Here is a 22645-nt window from a genome sequence, read left to right on the forward strand (position 1 = left end):
AGTATCTTCTACTTCACCAAATTGTTTTCCAAAACCCTTGTACAACTATACGTCCCCATTGGAAGTATATGGCGTTCTGTAACTATTTTCTTACCTTAAAAGAGAAATTAAGCAATATATATTCTATGCCTTCTTTTTCTTTTAAGATCTGAAGATCACTGTGCAAAGGGCTATCAGGGTCGACCCTAAGAATTATAAAACAAAAAACAGTTCAAATAAAAAGTTAGAGATTTTTTAACTAAACTCAGAAATGAGCTAGCCTGACAGCTAAAATAGAGCACCTAGGGTAAGTTCCAGAAAGAGAAGGTCTAAAGGTACCCTATATCACCAGATAAAATAGAGGTCACTATAGCTCCCAGCTCCTTGGGAATAAATGTCCAAAAGAGACCATAATACTCTACAACTAATCTAGTAAGGGGTTTTAGAGTTTGCAGTTACTCTAAAAGAAAAGTCACATGTATATAATTTTCTCAAGAACTCAAAAAAAGTTTACTATGCCTTCCTAAACTTGCATTGTTAGCCAAGGGGTTCAAGGAGAAAAATTTGCCATGGATGGAACTATGAAAAGTTAAATCACTAAAAAAATCTGTATTTGTCTAAAACTGTCCTATATATACAGGTCCAATTTGACCAATTTGGATCCCACCTCTCCGCAACTTTTTTTTTTTAAGAGATGTGGTGTCTCACTATGTTGCCCAGGCTGAAATACAGTGGCTCACTGCAGTCTTGACTTCTAGAGCACCAGATCTTCCTGCCTCAGCCTCCCAACACCCCCAGTAGCTCGGACTACCGGTGTACTCCACCATGACAGGCTAATTTTTTTTTTTTTCTTCAGATAAGGTCTTGCTATGTTATCCAGGGTGGTCCCAAACTCCTGGGCTCCAGAGATCTCCCATCTCATCCTCCCAAAGTGCTGAGTGATCCCTTATTTCAAATATAAACTGATTATCACAGTCAGTCTCATGAAGTTATTAAACACACTTTCGTTTCTAAGTTCCCCTGCTCTCGAGAACTCCATAAAACACTTTATCCCGCAGCTGGTCCGTTTTTTTGTCCTTCCTCTTTCTCACTTTCTTATTCAGCCTCAGAAGCAGCTCATTTAAACAATCTAAGAACTATTTCTATAGAAACAAGGTCTAAAGTTTTAAGCAAAAGCCACAGTGTAAAGGTATCAAATTAGAAGGAAAAAACCTCCATCGTGATAGTCTACCATTGCAAAGAGTGGGTTAGCATTAAAAAGCCACTTACTTCTGCAGTTTAACATGCCAGTCATATAAACTGTCATTTATGAGTTCCACTGAATAAATCCCTGTTAAGATATAGAGCACATTAGCTACTCTTCATTTGATTATATAACTATTACTATGGCAAAAATGTATAAACTAAATAGCCAACAAAAGCTAAAAATTTTGCTCTTAAAACCTGGAACAACTAAGCTATATAGTAAATATTACACCACTGCAGCTGAGTATCTTATGCCCTTAACAGATAATTATAGCCATCAATTGAGAAGATTATTTAATGAGGTGAAAAACTGCTTACCATTTAGTCTGAGTGGAAAAAAAAAGATTAAGCAAACTCACATGTACTTGAGACTTTTCTTCTATGAATATACATTTCTACAAAGATGGAATCCTTCCACGTATTTTGTTTTATAATCCCTCTTCAACTTTCAGGGACATCTTTCCAAGTCAGTATACATAAATCTATTCACAGTTATTTTTCCTGACTTTGTTGCAGTTTATTTTATGGATATGCTTTAACCAATTCCACCCAATATCTGTTTTTTTTTTCTGTATAAACAATACTAAAACAAATGATTACTTAACATTTAAAAATAAAACCAGTATTCAAATGTTTGCACTTTATTAGTTTTCTACAGATAAACTTTTAAACTTCTTACACGAAAAACTGCAATGACACCCATAATTCTAACATCTCGGAAACAAGTTTGGCTTATCCTGTACTCTACAAAGCAAGGGTTTTTCCTTGTTTTTATTTTTTAAGCAAGTTCTAATAATTTTGATTTGCTCATGCTAAGAATTCCTGAATGCATCATAATGCTATCTTATACATTTTTTTTCTGAGACAGAGTCTTGCTCTTGCTGCCCAGGCTGGAGTGCAGTGTTGCAATCTTGGCTCACTGCAGCCTCTGCCTCTCGGGTTCAAGTGATTCTCCTGCCTCTGCCTACTGAGTAGCTGGGATCACAGGCACACGCCACCACACACAGCTAATTTTGTATTTTTAGTAGAGATGGTATTTTGCCATGTTAACCAGGCTGGTCTCGAACTCCTGACCTCAGATTATCTGCCCACCTTGGCCTCTCATCAAGTGCTGAAATTAGAGGTGTAAGCCACCGAACCCAACCAATGCTATCTTTTCAAATTAAAGTTTGGTTCTTTATTCGATACTATTAGAATCTCTGTAACAATATCAGAATTTTACCTTTAGTTAGAGAGGTTCCATAATATTCAAGTCATATTGAGTAAGAATACTCAAGTCAAACAATGAAATGAAAACTTTAAAAACCTACATATTTTAAAGGTAATAAGCTAACTATCTCTACAATAAGAGTTGAGGATATTGCTTTCAAAAATGGGGGCGGGGAATAATAAAAATCAACTTGGCAATCATTCTGTGTACAATGAAATGCTTTATTCTTATTTACTTTCCAAGCAACATTGCTCATGCTTTCACCAAAAGATAAAAATCATGCAGGGGGCTCACTCTTTATCAGGAAGAGGACAAAATTCCAATGGACCTATAAACACCTTTTTTTAATCCAAAAAACAAATAACTCATCCTATTTTACCCCTACATCTTTTGGAATTTTATTGCATTTGTTTCACATTCCTAAAATAAAGCCAGTAAACATTTCCATTTCAGTTCAGTTTTAAGAAATGACATTTACAACCTGACAATAAAAAAGAGCAGAAGAATCATAAGGAGAGCAGGGATCCAGGGATCCTTACCTGTTTTATAACTCTGTGATCTGTATATGTCCCTGAGCTCTTTCATAAGTCTATCTGAAGCTTGCACTGACCCAGACACCGCACCCTGAAACACAAAAGCCACTGTTTACCAGGGTCCGTTGAGCCAAGTAATTAAAGATTTAAGGTACTTCAACCTGATACAAAAGATTACAATAAACATGGATCACTACGCAACATTTTAAGAAAAACGAGTCCAATTAAATGAAGCGTTATGAAGTTTCAAGAGGATACAAAACTAGGCACAAGTCTGGTTCATTTCCTATTTCGTATCATGTGAAAAAGCCTAGTCAACATGTCCAGACCACCATGGACCCCACAATAGCACAGAATTCGGTATGACTCTATTCCAAACCCCAGCAACTTCTGAAAATACTAGAAGACACTCAAGGTGACACATTATTAACTAAAATAGACTTCCATTCATAAGACTATAAGCAAGACTATTACACAGTCTAGTTCACACATTAAGACACTTTAAAGTGAGAAACATGTATCCCTATATGCAACTAGTTTCAGTTTTTCTTTGCTCTACTAAAAATTATAAAATAATATATAAATAAGATTGAAGGAGGGAGAGTAATCTAACTGGTTTCAACACTTGGCGTCTACTTGGCTAACAATTCTTTCCCAGTTTTGGAGAACCTGTGCCCTAGACAAAGTAACTGGTCCTCAGATTTCGTGGAGTTGGTAAATAGCTCTAATAAAAGGCAGGAAGTAGTAAGTGTTCAGACAATCATTTGATGTTTCCCTACTCTGTCTGAGCATTTTATATATATGCACATATCATTCTCATTTTTTTTCATAGCAGTCATCCAAAAGGTATGTACTGTCTAGCCATATTTTAGAGTTGAGGAAAGTGAAACCATAAAAGGTGTGTTTGTCACCAAACTCAAGTGTTCTTTCACATCCTGCTGCTTCACATAAAAAAGATAATAAGTTGTGGCCAGGTGCAGTGGTGCATGCCTGTAATCCTAGCACTTTAAGAGGCCAAGGCAGGCAGATAACTTGAAGTCAGGAGTTCAAGACCAGCCTGGCCAACATAGTGAAACCCTGTCTCTACTAAAAATACAAAAATTAGCCACGCATGGTGGACACCTATAATCCCAGCTACACAGGAGGATGAAGCAGGAGAATTGCTTGAACCCAGGAAGCAGAAGTTGCAGTGAGCCAAGATTATGCTATCACACTCCAGCCCAGAAGACAGAGCGAGACTTCATCTCAAAGAAAAAAGAGATGTTCGGTCAAAAGAGAAAAATTACTTTTGGTTGAGTCAGAGCAGGACAGACCAAAGTCAGCTTCACAAAGGAGAAAGAACTTGAATTGTATTTTGCAGAAGAGGATTAATTTGAATATACAGATTCCATGGGAGGAAGGCAAGCAGAGAAAACAGCATCAACAGGCTGGAAATGGGGCATATACAGGGATCAGCGGGTGGTTCCAGAATGTGAAGAGCAGATGAACAGGTAAAAAGTGGCTATTCATAGACGAGAAAGGTAATCTAGGGCAACAAAACATATGACTAAGGCTAGGCATGGCGGCTAATGCCTGTAATCCCAGTACTTTGGAAGGTCGAGATGGGAGGATCATTTGAACTCAAGTGTTAAAGACCAGCCTGGGCAACACAGAGAGACCTCATCTCTACTAAAAATTAAAAATTAAAAAAAAAAAAAAAAAAACTAGCCTGGTATGGTAGCACATGCCTACAGTCCAAGCTACTTGGGAGGCTGAGGCAGGAGATTACTAGAGCCTGAGAGATCAAGGCTACACTGACCTACGATTGTGCCACTGCACTCTAGCTTGGATGACAGAGAAAGACCCTGTTTTAAAATAAACATATGGCTGAATCCACCACTAAGGCAGGAATGGAGGAGAAGGGCAGCTGAGATAGGCATGTTAATGAATTGCCTGTTATTAACTGTAATTACTTAACCACAAAAGTCTAGGTTCTAGATATTTACACACTTACATTTAAATGGTCTTGCCTTTGAGTCTTCCTAATTTTCTCTAATATTGCCAAATTTTCTTTTTCAATTCCTTCATCCTCTGACTTCTTCCCACTAATAGGTTCTTCTTCCTTCATCTCATAGTGATCTAAGTCTTCTATATCCTGCAAAAAAAGAAGAAAAATGTTAGCTTATTCAACCTATTTTTCTTCAGTAGTTTCTTATGCCAAAAGCTAAATTATTCTTGACTCACTGGGGGACAAGAAACAGAATATATCTATCCTATAGGGAGAGAGAAAAAGCCCCCACATTCAATTCAAGAGGTTCCCTCCTTTTATATCCTCTACTTTATTTAAAAGCTAGACTCTGGGTAAGCAGGTTTAAAAGCTTTACAAAGTCATAACTATTACAAAATAAGCCATCCTTTATAACTCCTACTAAGAGGAACCTTTGAAGCAGTTTAGCAGCAGGCATCAAGAACCTTAAGTGTTCGTAGTTTGTTCCAGGAACTCAACTTCTAGAACTGTATTCTAAGAAACTAAACTGTAGACACAAATTTAGACATAAAGATACCTATTTTAATCTTGCAACCACAAAAACAAACACAAAATCTCCATGTGCAAAAATAGCAAATTATTAAGAGGCCACTGAAATACCAACATAGCATAATTTCTCCTGTATCAAAAAACTTTAAAATGAAAAACAGAATACATAAAAGAGTAGAAAGAATTTCAATTATGCCAACATACACACAGAAAAAGAAAGACAAGAAGAACTTATATTTAAATGTTAGTTTCAGTTAATTCTAGTTGTTATTTCTCGGAGACATTTAGTGCTATTCCCTAATTTCCAAGTTTTATGTAGTAAGCATCTATTGACATTTGTAACTAGAAAATAAGTTACAAAAAGAATTTTATCTTAGGTCCTCAGGAGGTTGAGATAGGAGGATCATTTGAGTTAAGGAGTCTGAGGCTGCAGTGAACTACGATCATACCACTATAGTCCAGCCTGGGTGTCAGAGTGAGACCCTATCTCAAAAAAAAAAAAAAAAAAAAAAAAAAGAATTTGAATACCCCTAGACCACTATCTTTACTCACATCATTCTGCTTCCTCCCTTCCCATACTATCTATTCTTACACATATATAAATCTATGCAGAATTTTTTAAATCCTAACTTTTTTGCAATTACCTTATTTCTCCACTTCAATTGCCAAAATCGCTAAAGGAGTAAATTATACTCATCTTGACTTTCCCCCTCCACAAGCCAGCGAATTCACTGATATCTAGACCAGGTTAATGGCTACCTTCTATCCAGATCCAATAGGCCTTTTTTTGTTTTGTTTTTGTTGTTTCTGAGATAGAATCTCGCTCTGTCACCCAGGCTGGAATGCAGTGGCCAGATCTCGGCTCACAGCAGCCTTCGCCTCCCTGGCTTCCTTTTTTGGAATGCCATCTCTTCAAGCCCTATTACGCCCCGTTCTCACTCAAACCCTGCCCGTAACTCCATACTTCATGGAGCTCTCTTCTTCTAGTGTGCACCTTTTAGCCCTGATCTCCCATGTTACACGTGTTTTCTCACAATTCTCATAAATGCCTTTAGTACATTAGTCACAAAACTTCTTTCCCTGAGTATTAATTAGCACACCCCAAACAGAATTCAACATTATCTTTCTAAAACAATATTCTCAGCACACTATTGCCCGCCTGTTTAAGGCCTTCCTATCAAGAATCACACCAAATAGAAACATGTTTGTCTCTAATTCAAGACTTTTAACCATCAGCCTTTTCCAGCCAATCTTGCTTTCCATGACTTCAACACATCAACCTTCCTTCTCAAAAGAAAGGCATCCAATGCATCCAAACACACCATGTCCAAAGTTGTTCTGGGCCTGTTCCCATGTTATTTTAGGAGCCTAGAATCTCTGCTTTTCACCTGTCCTAATCTTACATCTCCAAAGTTCCGTCTCCTACCTTTCTAGATTTCCCTCAATGTTGTGGTTCCTTGTTTATCTTGTGAGGGGAAAGAAAAGGTTCATGAACTTTAGTACAATGGCTGCTTCAGGGTATACTGGACACATAGAAGAGGTTTAATGTTTTCATGCAGTTTATTCCGCCTAAGCTAAACTGCATAAAAACATTAAAACAAACCCTCATTCTAACTGGACAATTTTAAAGATCATTTTACTCCCAGACTCATAAAACAATCCTACAGCCAGACACGATGACACAGGCCTGTAATCCCAGCACTTTGGGAGGCTGAGGTGGTGGATCACTTGAGATCAGGAGCTCACGAGATCAGCCTGGACAACAGAGCAAGAACCAATCTCTACAATTTTTTTTCTTTTTAATCTGGACATGGGGCACACGCCTGTAGTCCCAGCTACTCAGGAGGCTGAGTTGAGAGCATTGCTTGAGCCCAAGAGTTCAAGGCTGCAGTGAGCTGTTATCACACTACTACGCTCCAGCCTGTGTGACAGTGAGACCCTGGCCCAAAAAAAACAAACAAAAACAAGCCTACAACACTGCCTCTTTAGTTCTGAAGCAATTCTAAAAGTACATTTTAGATTAAAATTTTCCAGATCAAGAAAATAAAAGCATATATTAATTACAAGATCCAAAACAGAAAAAATATTAAAAAAAAAAAAAAAAAAATCAAGCCACGGAATTCACATACCTGCTATTTGGTCAATACAAAGACACAGATCTTTGTTCCAAAGTCTGATTTTAAATGCAAAGCTTTAGAGCTTGAAAACATCTAAAATTACATCCATGACTGACAACTGGCCTAAGCTCAATGTCTTTGGAATTTGCTCTACTAAATTTGCTTTGATTTGAATGTGTTCCCTCCAAAATTCAGGTGTTGTCAATGTGATCTTATTAAGAGGTAGAACCTTTAAGAGGAGATTAAGCCAAGAGGGCTCCTTCCTCCTTATTGGGATTAAGGCCCTCATGAATGAGGCTTCACACGCTGGACTAGCTTACTCTCCTGCCCTTCTGCCTTCTGTCCATGTGCGAATGCAACAAGAAGGCCCTTAGACGCCAAATGCTGGTATCTTGATCTTGGACTTCCCAGCCTCCAGAACAGTGAGAAAATAAATGTCTGTTCTGTATAAATTACCCAGTCTCCAGTATTCTGTTATAACAGCATAAAACAGACTAAAACAAAATTCTTTGATGATTTTTCAACAAGAGACAGTTTCATTACTTCTGGTGATTAGTCTGTAAAATTTTCTCAAATTTTCCTTTTATTCAAACATAAATTTTTTAAACTTAGTTCCCCTTCCTAAAAATAACCAAATACAGGTTAAGTACTGATTAGTATTAAATGTAAATATAATTTGAGTGCCAAAAGTTAAGAGCTTTTGTTTTCCAGGAAATCAAATACAAAGAATTCAGATGAATTTGCTCAAAGGCATATCATGAGTTAGAGGTGAAGCCAGAATTTATAAATTATATTCCATTCCAAACACAACATGCTTTCAACTATTCCACATTAATAGTAGTCTATACAAAAAGATTAGAAAATTACTCGTGTCCAAAACCGAAGAGATTTATGAACTGTTATTCTTATATAAAATACCTACTTCAGCCATCTCTTCTTCTTCTTCATCTTCTTCTGAAGTCACTTCTTCTGTTGTCCCATTCTGAAACAGAGAAAGAATCTACCAGGGCTACACAGAACAAATATGTACAGGCTGAGTGCATTAGAAGACTGGTGCCATAGCTTTAGGGACAAACTGTCAACTATCCGTCAGTACAGTTTCACTCCCAGGGTTTACTGAAATTAAAATGTTTATCTTTAAATCCAGCTCTGACTAGCAAATAACAGCTATCAGCTTTTAAAAATTAAACAATTTTGAACAATTCAACTTAACTGATGCCTTAGGAATAAAAAAAAGCAACAAATACAAAGCAAAACAGAAAAAAAAAGTTAAAACATTATCTAACTTAAAATAAAAAACACAATTTACATGGCAATATGCATAAGATCAATGGCTTATTTTGTCTAAAATAAAATATCCCTAACTATCGATTCCATAAAATAGCTACGTTTTTAACTTTGGAAAGCCTGAATCATTATATAAATTCAACTGCCTTACATTTTGAAAGGTCAGATGGGTTATTTATAATATCTATTTCACAAAACTAAGAATTATGAAGTGATTACCTCCCTAAGAAGTGAATTTATTTTTAAAAACGTTATTTACTACTAAATACTTCTCTACAATACACAACTTTCCAATTTACATAATTTACTATTTATGAAGTTCAGAAATGAATTTGATGGGGTTTTAGGAAAGGTCTTCATATCCATTTCTGGCAAAGTTCAAAAGATAAGCTTCCTGGCCAGGACACAATATAAAAATGCATCTTTAAACACGAAGACCAGTTCAGGTTAGAATCCAGAATATGTAAAAGATCAAGAAACTAGGATCCAGAGATCAAGTAAGACCAACAAAGGTCTCAACTCTATCTAAGCATCTGTTATTAGATACTCTGATGGAATAATTCTTAAGAAAAACAAACCTACGATCACAGAGGGTATTAGAACTCTTCTGGATTAGTGAGCTGGAGAATGCCACATAAACATACCCATGCAGAATTAACTTGTATTTCCTTTAAATCTGCATCGCTTTAGACATTCTTTTGTCTTCTAAAAACCAAATGGAAAAAGGAAGCAAGCGGCAGCTTCCAAAATGTAATGCAGCCCTTCTTCATTTCCCTAAATTGTTATATTCCAAATCCAACTGTTCTGGGTATCTAAAGAATATATACCTAACCTAAAAGTCCCAAAGAGTTTGGTAGCAACAATGGTTGAAAGAGCATTTTTGAAATGTTAATTTCAAAGCCTACCCAGAGAATCCGTTTTTAAAAAGATCTCTGAGGTGACTGTAACACGCATCCAGGTCTGTAACCATCAGACCAGTTACTACCCTTCATTTTACACATGAGAAAACTGAGCCCCCACCCCCTCAAAAAGGATAAGTAATTTAATCAAAACAAAAAGTGAGTTAAGCCTAGGAAATCCTAAGATGAATTTCATTTCAAGATCTGGCCTGGTCCTCTTCCCAAAACCCCACGGAAATGACAGAATTTTATTTAAAAAAAAAAAAAAAAAAAAAAAGGGTAAGTCCACTGCAGCAGCAGAAAAACAACAAATACAAGGAGAATGAATACCCTTGGTGAACCAACACTACAGGGACACACTGGAAGACACAAAGCAGATGTCATCAGACTGCTGGGCTTGAGAAAGCCACAATCCCAATCCAAATAATGGAGGGACCACTTTTTAAAGAATCAAACATTCTTTACTGTACTTGTCCTAACTACAGTTGGTAACAATCACTCTCCTATATAGGAAGCCTATCTTGATTGCTTTTTACTATGAGTGTCAAAACCAGAGAGAAAAGACAGATTTTTTTGGCCGGGCGCGGTGGCTCAAGCCTGTAATCCCAGCACTTTGGGAGGCCGAGGCGGGTGGATCACAAGGTCAAGAGATCGAGACCATCCTGGTCAACATGGTGAAACCCCGTCTCTACTAAAAATACAAAAAATTAGCTGGGCATGGTGGCACGTGCCTGTAATCCCAGCTACTCAGGAGGCTGAGGCAGGAGAATTGCCTGAACCCAGGAGGCGGAGGTTGCGGTGAGCCGAGATGGCGCCATTGCACTCCAGCCTGGGTAACAAGAGCGAAACTCCGTAAAAAAAAAAAAAAAGACAGATTTTTTTTTTTAAACTGAGTCTCATTCTGTTGACAGGCTGAAGTACAGAGGCATGATCTCGGCTCACTGCAATCTCCATCTCCTGGGTTCAAGTGATTCCCTTGCCACAGCCTCCAGAGTAACTGGACTACAGGCGGTATCTCCTGACCTTGTGATCCACCCGCCTCAGCCTCCCAAAGTGCTGGGATTACAGATGTGAGCCACCTCGCCCGGTCAGGATGTTTTTAATATAACTCAATGCAGCAACAAAATGTTATAACAGACTCTGCCTCTTCCTTTTAGCTCAGAAGCTGGAAAGCTCATTGGCCAGGACCTCCTCATCCTCATGCCACAGGAAGAGCACAGGTGTGCACACCAGGAGAGGGCAGCCACAGCAGAAAATAGTAATAATTCTGAAGACACTGAGATCAACAACTGATACTGATCAATGGTATACCTCATCTATAAACAAATGAAGAGATAAGCAATCTGAAAGGAAGGTGCCGAGTCAAATAAGCACAAATGACCTGAAGCACTACTAAAGAAGGAAATAAATAGAATTTAAAAACCTAATTGAAATTTTTGGCAGTAATTGAGAAGATACTGCATCCACAAAATAAAAAAGGTTACTATGCAAGCACAATTCTAGAAAGTAAAAATAAGATCCCCTCCACCCCCAAAAACCACTTGTAGAAGGGCCAGAGTACAATGGACAAAGCATTTATAATTAGGAAAACCAAATTGTGACATTCTTTTAGAGCAGATGGAAAAAAGGAGATAGGGGAAAAAAACAGAAGAGATTAAGTAAAAGAACAGTTAAGAGACATGGAAGATAAAGAGATCTAACATTTATCCAGAGGGTGAAGGAGAATAAAAAGAAAGAAAAGAGACAAGTGCTGCTGAGCTAAAGAAAGACTTTAGAATATTAAGTGGCTGCAAATGCCCCCAGAATACTGAAGGCCGTACACAGTGGCTCATGCCTGTAATACCAACACCTTGCGAGGCCAAGGCAGGAGGAGCACTTGAGCCCAGGAGTTTGAGGCCAGCTTGGGCAACATGGTAAAAACCCGTATCTACAAAAAGTTTTTAAAAATTAGTCACGCATGGTGGCATTACACACCTGTAGTCCCAGCTACTGAGGAGGCTAAGGTAGAAGGACTGCTTATGCCCAGGAGGTAGAGGCTGTAGCAGGCCATAATCACACTACGGCACTCTAGCCTGGGCAAGGGAGTAAGACCCTCTTTTTTTTTTTTTTTTAAAGGAATACTGAAAAGTAAAACCCCCACACTTTACAGTTACAGAGAAAATCATACCAACTACCAGAAAGAAAAAATAAAATACACAGAAAGAAGTAAGAAGCAGCTAGGCATCAGACTTTTCATTTGTAACAAATATCAGAAGATAGAAGTGTAAAGAACTGGAAAGAGACTCAATTATGAACTTAGAATTCCATATAGCTCCATCAAGACAGGAAGAACATCTGTGTATGTTCACCTCCAGATTCTCCATACCAATGTGGTGGAATACTTTATACAGACTCAGATATCTGTCGAACAAATGATAACAGACAGCAAGTATTCAAGGAACACTCTCCATACACATTCCCACAGACCCTTTCCAGGGGGAAAAAAAAAAAAAACCAGGATATTATTCATGGATATATTTGACGGGCAGGGAGCAGGAGATGTAACAGATGCAGCAGTAATAAGCAAAGACAACAGTAACACCAACAATGTAGTCTAAACAACTGCTGATAATGCAGCTGACAGGTGACCAGCCACATTATCTTACCATATTGATGCACTAAAAATAACTCAAAAGTCACCTGAAAATGTTTTTTAAAAAGTGTTTTTTTTTCCCTAGATAACTCTGGGGTAAAAGAAGCAATTGATCCTCATGCCCCAGTCATCTAATTCCTAAGTATGTGCCCCAGAGAAATTCTGGCACGGGGTACCATGAAATACAGACAAGAATGATCACAGCAGCATTCGCTATTCCAAATAATGCTGGAAACAACCCGCATGTCTGTATATAGTCTAGGGGATAAATGGTATGATGTGTTCAAACAATGGAATAAATACAGCAATGCAAAAGAATATAGCTACACACAATATGAACAAATTTCACACGAAATGTTGAGCACAACCAACGCATGAAAAAATACATATAGTATGATTTTCAAAAGTTCGAACAATAGGCAGCACTACACTGTATTTTTCAAGGATGCATACATGAATGATAACACTAGGGAAACATAAGGAAAGATGAGCATACGGAGACAATGAACGGGAAGCAGCCTGCAGACAGTTTCTGTAGTGCTAGCCACGTGCCTTCTCTTCACCTAGGTGGTGGCTAGCTGTTGGTTCTCAAATATTCACTCTATGTGCTACACTAAGCTTAAGTTTTACATATTTTCAATACATGTTGTATCTCCCAATAAAATGTTTAATAGTATGGCAATGTGAACAAATGATGGAATAAAATGACTTAGAAAATAGATTTTAAAACTTGTGCAATAAAGTCAAACAGCACCCAAAGAAAATGTATACCCTTTCATGTTTGTTTATAAATGCAATTTAAATTACATTAATCCACTAAACTAGAAAAGGCAAAATAAACAAAAAGGGGAAATAAGACAAGCAAAAAATGAAAAACACTAGATTTAAAAAATAAAATTAAAGGATTATTTCAAAAGACTCTGATAAGCAATCAAAAGAAAACTTTTGAATTAAAAAGGCATATAGCCACATGTGAATATGATGCAAAAAGTGAAAACTTTACACATCTTTACAACAGCTTAGAAGTATACATGATGCAATTTTTTTTTTAGAATCTACATTACTAAAACTGGAGAAGTAGAAAATACGGAGATCAACACACAGAAGAAGGAAAAAGACAAACACTCATCCTCTAGATTGGATTTTTATTTAAACCACAGTTTCTCAACTTCAGCAATATTGATATATTGGGCCAGACAATTCTTTGTGGAAGGTACTTCTGTGTATTGTAGGATGTTTCGTAACAACCTCTCTACCCAAGAAATGCCAACAGCACCCCCACCATGACCGGTTATGAAAACCAAAAATGGCTCCAGATATTTCCAAATGTCCCCGGGAGGTAAAAATCTCCTCCAGTTGAAAACTACTGTGTAAACTAAATCTACATCCCAGATCTTAGGGAAAAAAAAAAAAAAAGACGTAAAGCTTCCCAAGTCAACTCTGCATACCAGATACTGAAAAGAAATAGAAGCCCAAAGGAAACAAACAAAAGTATAACCTTAATACAGAAGTAAAAATCCACAAACAAAATATCACCGTATCCATTCTAACAGTGGTTATTATAGGAATGCAAGGATGATTGAAAATTAGGAAAATTTCATCATGTAATTCACAAGTTATAGCCATACATAGAATTGTAGGCACAATCATGAAAAACAAGGTACCTCTGTATGCATTAAATCCATGATATATTCAGTAAAAAACACAAGTTGCAGATGTCTTACAGAAGGAAAACTGAACACTAAACACGTATTTCTCCCATCTGGTCTTTTTCCTGAGGCTCCTCTAGAATTACGGTGAAGAATAAACACACAATTACAAAACAGGAATGGGGTTACCGACAGAGGAGACCTCACCTCCACTAGACAGTGACGGTAAATGGAAAATGGTTAATTAATGAAGCAAAGCAAACAAAGGTGGAGGTTGGGGGATACCAATAACAAGGAAGCAAATTTGTCTCACAGCACCCCGGAGAGGCTCTAGACTCAGACAGCAGGTACCCCCGAGAATGGGACTGATAGGCAAGACTGAAAACAGAGATTAACCGAAAGCCTATATACCGAACATTTTCCAGGCCCTGAAACACACTGCTCTCCCCCATCTCCTTAAGCACAACCCAAGCAAACACGTATCTACCTCAGGCAAGAGAACACAGGTTTCATCTCCAGAGGAATGGAGTAGTTCCAGACATTTATGACTGCACCAGGAGATAGGAGATAAGATAGAGGGGTGGGGAATTGGGAATCAGCCTAAATTCCCCCTAAAAGCTATCAGTTGACAAGTCTTGGCCACAGAGAACTCCCAATCAGTTTTTTTTTTTTTTTTTTTTTCTGAGACAGTCTTCCACTCTGTCACCCAGGCTGCAGTACGCTGGCATGATCACAGCTTACCTCCTGGCTCAAGTGATCCTCCCGCCTCAGCCTCTTGAGTAGCTGGGACTACAGGCAGGTGCCACCATACCCAGCTAATTTTTTTATTTTTTGTAAAGATGGGGTCTTAACTCAAAGGCTTAACTTAAAGGCTGGTCTTAAACTCCTGGGCTCAAAAGATCCTCCCACCCCCCGCCTCCCAAAGCACTGAGATCATAAATGTGAGCCACCACACCCAGCCTCCCAATCAGTCTTTTAGTACTTCTCTCAAATATGAACAAAAAAGGGAATTAAAAGACTACAAATGGCCTGGCATGGTGGTTCATGCCTGTAATACCAGCACTTGGGAGGCCAAGAAGGGTGGATCACAAGCTCAAGCATTCAAGACCAGCCTGGCCAAGATGGAACCCCGTCTCTACCAAAAATACAAAAAAATTAGCTGGGCATGGTGGTGGGTGCCTGTAATCCCAGCTACACAGGAGGCTGAGGCAGAGAACTGCTTGAACCCAGGAGGGAGAAGTTGCAGTAAGCCAATATCACACTGTACTCCAGCCTGGGTGACAGAGCAAGACTCCATCTCAAAAAAAAAAAGACTACAAATGATGAGCAACATAGAACAGATACTTGAGGAAAGGCTTTAAAATAAATGCATAAATATAAATAGACTACTAAATTTATTAAAGAAAAAAGAGATGTTAGGGAGAGAGCCAAAAAGTATCAAAATAGCTCCTTAAAGACACTTATGAATATATTACATCCATAGAACAAAAATAGAATATGTATAAAAAATAATCAAAGAAAAGGTTCTTAGACCTCAGAGTTCATCTTGGGAGTTGGTCCCCAATGAGCCACACCTCCTGTCCTCATGTCCTTGGAAAGGCCCATCACACAGTGAATCTGGGTTGGCCCCAAGACTCACTTTAACCTACAAAATGTGGCAGAAATGACACTGGCCTGTTCCAGGTCTAAGTCTTAAAAACACCGGGCAGCTACCACTTCTGTGATTCTGGAAGTCAAAAATAAGAACTGAGTATCCTCCTAGATAAGGAGAAGCCACATGAAGAGGTCCAAGAGGATGGAGGTGCTATGCAGAAAGAAAGGCCACATGAAGAAATAGCAAGGCAGCAGCCCTGTGGATGAAGAAGCCATATCAGACACTGCACTGGAGCTGAGCATCCAGACGGCCAGTCCCTGCCACTGTCTAACTGCTCAGTGAGAGTTACCAGATGAGACCAGCAGAAAAACTGTCCAGCTAGTCCCAGTTGACCCACATAGTGAGAAATAGACAAGGGCGTTGTTTTATGCCATTAAGTTTTGGGATAACTGTTTAAGCAACAATAAATAAAACTTAAAGTTATGACTGTCCAAATAAAATTTCCAAAAGTTGAAAGATAAGAAAAATATTCCAGATTTTAAAATTAAAGAATAATAATTTAGAAATAATATGGGATACAAGACTCAAGACAAGTGGTCTAAAATCCAATTAACAGACACTTCAAAATGAACAAATGAAAGGGAAAGGAAAAAGTTACCAAGAAGAATATGACAAGATTCAAGATTCCAACTTTAAAAGAACCTATCCCTAGGCCTATCTATTCAGCGTACCCAGCTCGATGAATTAAAAACCCACACTAAGTATACTGTTGTGCTATTTCAGCTCACCAAGGAAAAGACAAACTCCTAAAAAGCTTCCAGAGAGAAAGTCATGCATAAATGAGTGAAACTCAGGATGGCATAAGAATTCACCACGACTGGTTAGAAGACAACAGCACAGACTTTGAAATTCTAAGGTAAAATTATCCTCAACCTAGAAATACACAATCAACCAAACTATCAATCTAGTGTGTGGGTAGAATATGACAGAAGTGAACATTGATGGGAATGTGTTATGTACCAGGCACTGTTCTAAATGGTTTACATGTACCAACTCATTTAAACCTCACAGTTCCCTAAAAACATAGGTATTACTACTATTACTGGTTCCCCCATTTTGCAAATGGAAAATTCATGCATAGAGCAATTAGGGAATCAGCCCAAGGGCACAGAGCTAGTAAGCAGCAGAACCAAGATTCAAATCAGACTGGCTCCAAAACCCAAACACTAGACAGTATGTTTTCAGAAGCTAAAGCCCAAAAAATGTTCTGCTCCATGCTTTCGTAGGTTTTACTTGAGGACGTGGTCAGGCAAAAAAATGAGAAAGGATAAGCCAAGAAAGACAATATGGGATCTAGGAAAGAATGGATCTACTCTAAGAGAGCAGATTTAAAAAACCTCAAGATGATTTCTGCACAGTCCACCCAAACAACAACCTGCCAAGACAGGCACAGAGGAGCCAAAGGCTTTGGAAGAGAAGGAGATCTCACACAAAGGGCTAGAACACAATTTTTTAAATTAAAAATTACTATTGTGAAAAAGACACTGCAAAACAAAAAGCAGACCCAAGAAGAGAAATATCCTATCCTAAATATTCTAGAAAACTTGGCTTTACTCTACAAAGTCCTAATTATAATTAGTAATTACTTACATGACTAAAGATAATATTTGAGGAAAGGGAGGTGGGTGGTTAAGTGGGTGGTATAAGAGCTAAATTCTCATGTATTATAGTTAAAAAAATAAATAACTGATGCCTAAATAAGTAAATCCAGAATGAAGTTAGTGGTGGTAGTGAGCTAGCGGAAATTTCTGTTGCTTGCAGGAGGTAACATTTGGGTTAGTCCTTAAAAAGCACTGACAGACGTAGGGAGATGGCATTTCCAGGTGAAGATAACTGAACAAGCAAAGACAATGAAAGAAGCAAGAGCATTTATGGAAACCAGGAATATTAACAAGGAAAAGGTGGTGGCAGGGAGAAGGGCAATTGTTTGCCTATACATTAAATACCAGCAGCTCCAAAGAATGAAAAGGTTACTTTTAGTACCAAAAACAGAACAAACAAAACAATTCAATAGGAACCAAAAAAGCTAACTTCTAAATAAGTTGAGTAAAAAGAAAAACCATCCTAGTTTTACTTTTGCTTGAGACAATTTATTTTAGCTCTTGAACACTAGAGAATTTTTACTTTACCTGACCCGTGGGTAGTGGTTGATCTAGCATCTCAACATCCAGGTGCTTAGGAAGGTTATATAATCTGCAGAGTTCACATATCAACCACTTCAATTGCTGACGAAGCTACAAAACACATTTCAGTAAATAAGCATTAAGTTAAAGGGCCCTTGGAAGACATGAATAATGTTATGACTACTGTAATCAATCGAGTAGGAAATGAAAAAGTTTGTTCTGCTCAACTGCAGCTTACAGATTTTAAAAGTAGTCTTTAAAATATTTTCAGGAGCCTCTAGTATAAGAAAGTTACTGTGGTTTGGGGTACAATCACTACAACTGATACCTAGCAGAATGACAACAATAATGGGAGAGGAAGGAAGTTCCAGACATTGTCCAATTTCTCATTGCCACCTTGTTTTCTGAGAAACTTACAGCTCCAGACAAGAGAACATTAAGGCGTTAAAGAGGCTACCAAAAAAAGAAAAAAGCCAGACACAGGCAGTCTTGTTAACATGGATTATGAAATTATATATTCCAGTCATATTCACTTAAAAGTACAGAAGCAAATGTGATCTAGCAGACAGAGCCTGGGACTCTCTAGATGACCTTGGATACAGTACCTAATTCCCTGAGTTTGAGTCTACCCATGTGTAAAACGAAGAAATGAAAATTTTCCCACAATGGTAAAGATTAAATGAAACCTGTGGAACCACTTGATACTTAGGAGGCTCTTAAGTGTCTGTCTAAAAAAAATAATAATTCACTAGGAGACTGCAAAGAATAACTGTAAATTTCCATGTTTAAGTCCAGTTTGTTTTGTAAGTATATTTGCTTTAAGCAAGTAAGCAAGACAAATTATGTGCCCAAATATGATTTTCATTGTTTCAAATGTTTTTCAACATATAAAGTGACTAAATAGGAGCTAATGAGGCACCTTACATCACTTGGTCAGGAAGTTTCCTAGGTGGCTCTGACCAAGGAAAGACATGAAGGGAAAGAAGTAAGTGTATTACAAAGGACAAAGAAAGAAGACACAGGATTAGAATGGGTTAACAAAGCAAAGAATAGGTTAACAAAGCAAAGCCTTCCCAAAGTGGACAACAGAACAAGTGGAAATGAGGAAGGTTGAACAGTAAATTAGGATCCAACAAAAATCTTTATGCTTAAAAGGAAGCCAGCTCCCAGTGTGGATTTGTTATGCACCTGACGCACTCTGTTTTATACTAAGTACATAATGAAGATGAGGCAGGGCCATCTGGACACAGATCTGGACACTCTGACCTCTGGCACAGAAGGAGCTACAGGAGTGCTGAGGGAGAGAGGCATCAGGGTAGTGGACTCATACCAAGCAACAAGAAAGACAGGGTAGTCCATTTTCCAGGAATTTCCATTTTACTCCCTTCCCCCACACACAAAAAAAGTATTTGAGCAATGGGAGGAAGAAACTGAGATCACAGGAAAAGTAGTAAAAGACATTCAGAAGGACAGGTCTTAGAAACTTTGGGGGTTCAGGGAACAGTAGTATATAAAAGAACGCTAAGACAGTTCCCAGGTTTAGGCAAGGGTGACTAGTTTAATTAATTCATTTTGTCCCACACACACTCACAAGGAGAATTATTGAGGAAAAGCATGATGGGGCTGATACAGTGCTAGAAGGTGGGTAAATGCAAATTTAAATGTCATCATTTTGAACACCCATGGCACTCCAAGTGAGACTCCCTAACAGGTATGACATACAGACAGATATATGGGTTTAAACTCTGGAAATGAATGCGGATTTAGGAATCCCTAGAACAGAGGTCATGACTAAAGTAATGGGAGTAAAGGATTATTCAAAGCACTGAATGAGAAAAGAAGAAAGAAGTAGGCCAAGGAAGAACAGGTCAGAGACCCAAGAAGGGTGATAAGATAAAAATGAGACAGTAATCCAAGGGAAGTCCCATCAGCTTATCGGTTCACGGAGGACAGGGATATGCCTAATTTGTCTTTTAAACTCAAGTATCACAGAACCTGGCACAGAAGCCTTTTTTTTTTTTTTTTTAAATTGTGTCCTACTATTAACAGTTTCCTGTAGCCACCAGAAAAGAAAGAGGTATAAGCAAGATTTTTTTACACTGTATACTAAAAGGGTCAGATTATACACAATATTTTACGCCTTGCTTTTTCACTTAATGTATCTTAGAACTTTGCAAATGCTCTTGTGGAAAGATTAGTTGCTTTTTATTTTTGGCTTCAACAGAATATTCTATTATAAAACCGTATACTATAATTTTTATTTAACCAACTCTTTATTGGTACACATTAAGAATGGAGGAATGTTTCAAAAAGGGAACAATCAACAGTATCAAAATCCTGCAGAGGGGTCAATTTGGGGCTGAGAGAGGAGCCACTGGATTTGCCAACTAGGAGATACATTTTAGTGCAAGAATGAAGGCAGAATCAAGATTATAATGAGTTCAGTGAAAAAAGGTGAATACATATAGCTTGTTCTCTCAAGATACTAGGCTATGATAAACTGGCAGAGACTATAAAAGTGGGAGGTGAGTTGTTTTCTCCTCCATGTAAATATACTTAATTTTTAAAAACTAGGCCCGATTTTATATCCTACTTCATTTAACTTTATGAACATATTTATGTAATATTTTAGACACTGAAAAATAACTCATTTCTGCTATTATAAAACTGTTATCTTTAGATCTTCAGAAACAACATCCTAAAAGGAGGTAGCAATAACAGTGCTATGTCTATCATTCTTTCCCATCAACCCCCTTGTTGGATATGTGAACATTCATCCACCTAGCTTTTAATTTTTACCTCTTACCTTCATGGCTCTCCATACAAATCTTAACTCTTTTATTTGTGTGTGTGTGTACATATATAAATATACGTGTGTGTGTGTGTGTGTGTGTGTGTGTGTGTGTGTGTGTGAAGAGAGAGAGAGAAAAAGAGAGAGAGAGAGAGAGAGAGAGACTTGCTACGTTTCCCAGGCTGATCTCAAACTCCCAGGCTCAAGCACTTCTCCCACTTCAGTCTCCCAAAGTGCTGGGATTACAGGCGTGAACCACTGCGACCAGCCTCAGCCTTAACTCTTAAAGTGTCTTTTTTTTTTTTTTTTTTTTTAAGAAGACAGTCTCGCTCTGTTGCACAGGCTGGAGTGCAGTAGCACAATCTCAGTTCACTGCAACCTCTGCCTCCCAGGTTGAAAAAAATTCTCCTGCCTCAGCCTCCCAAGCAGCTGTGATTAGAGGTACGCACCACCACACCTGGCTAATTTTTGTATTTTTAGCAGAGACAGTGTTTCTCCATGTTGGCCAGGCTGGTCTCAAACTCCTGACCTCAAGTGATCCGGCCACCTCAGCCTCCCAAAGTGCTGAGATTACAGGTATGAGCCACCATGCCTGGCCTTTGTTCTTACTTTTAAAACTAGATGTGTTTAAACCAACTGCAACTTATTTTGACAAAAATCAGAGTTGACTCAAAAATCCTCAAACGGTCGGTTCTCCTAAGACTATTTATAGAATAATCTATCCTTTTCTTATTAAGTTAAAATACCACCTTTACCTTATACTAAATTCTCATTTGCATGACTCTGTTTCTAAATTTTCATTGCCTGTATATGTCTGGGCCAGGGTATACAACATTTTATTTAACACCTGGTTGAACAAGTCTATTCTTTATTATTTTTTATTATTTACTCTTTTAAACAAACGTTCGAGTCACTTTGTCAAGTTCCAGAAATAAATCTGCTAGGCTTTGTGCTGAAATTTATTTTATATATACGGTTTTTTGTCTTTTGGTTTTTTTTGAGACAAGGTCTCACTCTGCCACCTAGGCTGGAGTTCAGAGGCACAATCTAGACTTACTGCAAGCTCTGCCTCCCACGCTCAAGTGATCCTTGAACCTCAGCCTCCTGAGTAGCTGGGATTACAAGTATGTGCCACCACACCCAGGTTTTTTTTTTTTTTTTTTTATTTTGAGACAGGGTTTCACCATGTTGCCCAGACTAGTCTTGAATTCATGAGCTCAAGTGACCTGCCCACCTCAGCTTCCCAAAGTTCTGGAACTACAGGCATGAGCCACCGCGTCCAGCAGAAATTACATTTATGAATACAAAGACATGGTGATAACTGACATATTTATATTAATCTGCTCATCCAGGAACATAGAATGCAAATCTTTCATTCCACTCAGCAAAATTGTCGTGTTCTTGACAAAAGTCCTGCACATCTAAGTTTATTCCTACGTATGTAATTTTTGTTAAAATACTTGAAAAAATACTTTATCCCTATATCTTCTGTGTGATTATAGCTAAAATTGTGGAATGCTACTGATTTTTATGTAACAGAGCTTTTAACTGGTAATCTTAAAAACTTTTTTTTTTTTTTTTGAGTTGGTTCCTCTGAATATTTTTAGGTAAACAATCATGTCAGCTGAAAATAATGATGGTTATTTTTCTATAAAGACTTTATGTTATCATGGGAAAATACAGTAATATTTTTGCTTTTAGTTTTTGAGACAGAGTCTCGTTCTGTTATCCAGGCTGGAGTGCAGTGGTGTGATCTAGACTCACCACAACCTCCACCTCCCATGTTCAAGCAATTCTTCTACCTCAGCCTCCCAAAGTAGCTGGGATTACAAGCATGCACCACCATGCCTGGTTAATTTTTGTATTTTCAGTAGAGATGGGGCTTCAACAAGCTGGCTAGGCTGATCTTGAACTCCTGGCTTCAGGTGATCCGCTCGCCTCGGCTTCCAAAAATGCTGGGATTACAGGCATGAGCCGTGGCACCTGGCCAGTAAACGTTTTTAAAATGATA

The 22645-nt window shown here is 38.0% G+C and overlaps 1 protein-coding gene across 9 annotated transcripts in view; it reads right to left on the reverse strand.

Annotated features, from left to right (window-relative positions):
- The window catches only part of UBE2Q2 (ubiquitin conjugating enzyme E2 Q2), a 57977-nt gene that overhangs the window by 22934 nt on the left and 12398 nt on the right, over positions 1 to 22645 (reverse strand). For 5 of the 9 annotated variants that reach the window (XR_004265218.1, XM_032267320.1, XM_032267321.1 and 2 more), the window contains exons 3-8: positions 17850 to 17954; positions 8522 to 8581; positions 4961 to 5101; positions 2974 to 3058; positions 1249 to 1309; positions 95 to 185 (exon numbers count right to left, since the gene is read on the reverse strand). Coding sequence is in view for 8 of the 9 variants with exons in the window: in XM_032267320.1 (XP_032123211.1) it covers positions 95 to 185; positions 1249 to 1309; positions 2974 to 3058; positions 4961 to 5101; positions 8522 to 8581; positions 17850 to 17954 (543 nt within the window). In the remaining variant the exon portion in view is untranslated. The remainder of the gene's footprint in view (positions 1 to 94; positions 186 to 1248; positions 1310 to 2973; positions 3059 to 4960; positions 5102 to 8521; positions 8582 to 17849; positions 17955 to 22645) is intronic. The other 4 variants (XM_032267325.1, XM_032267323.1, XM_032267322.1 and 1 more) reach the window with 3 other exon arrangements.

Source organism: Sapajus apella, unplaced genomic scaffold (assembly GCF_009761245.1).
Source record: "Sapajus apella isolate SASKATOON/1434 unplaced genomic scaffold, GSC_monkey_1.0 scaffold168, whole genome shotgun sequence".
In the NCBI taxonomy this organism is placed as follows: Eukaryota; Metazoa; Chordata; class Mammalia; order Primates; family Cebidae; genus Sapajus; species Sapajus apella.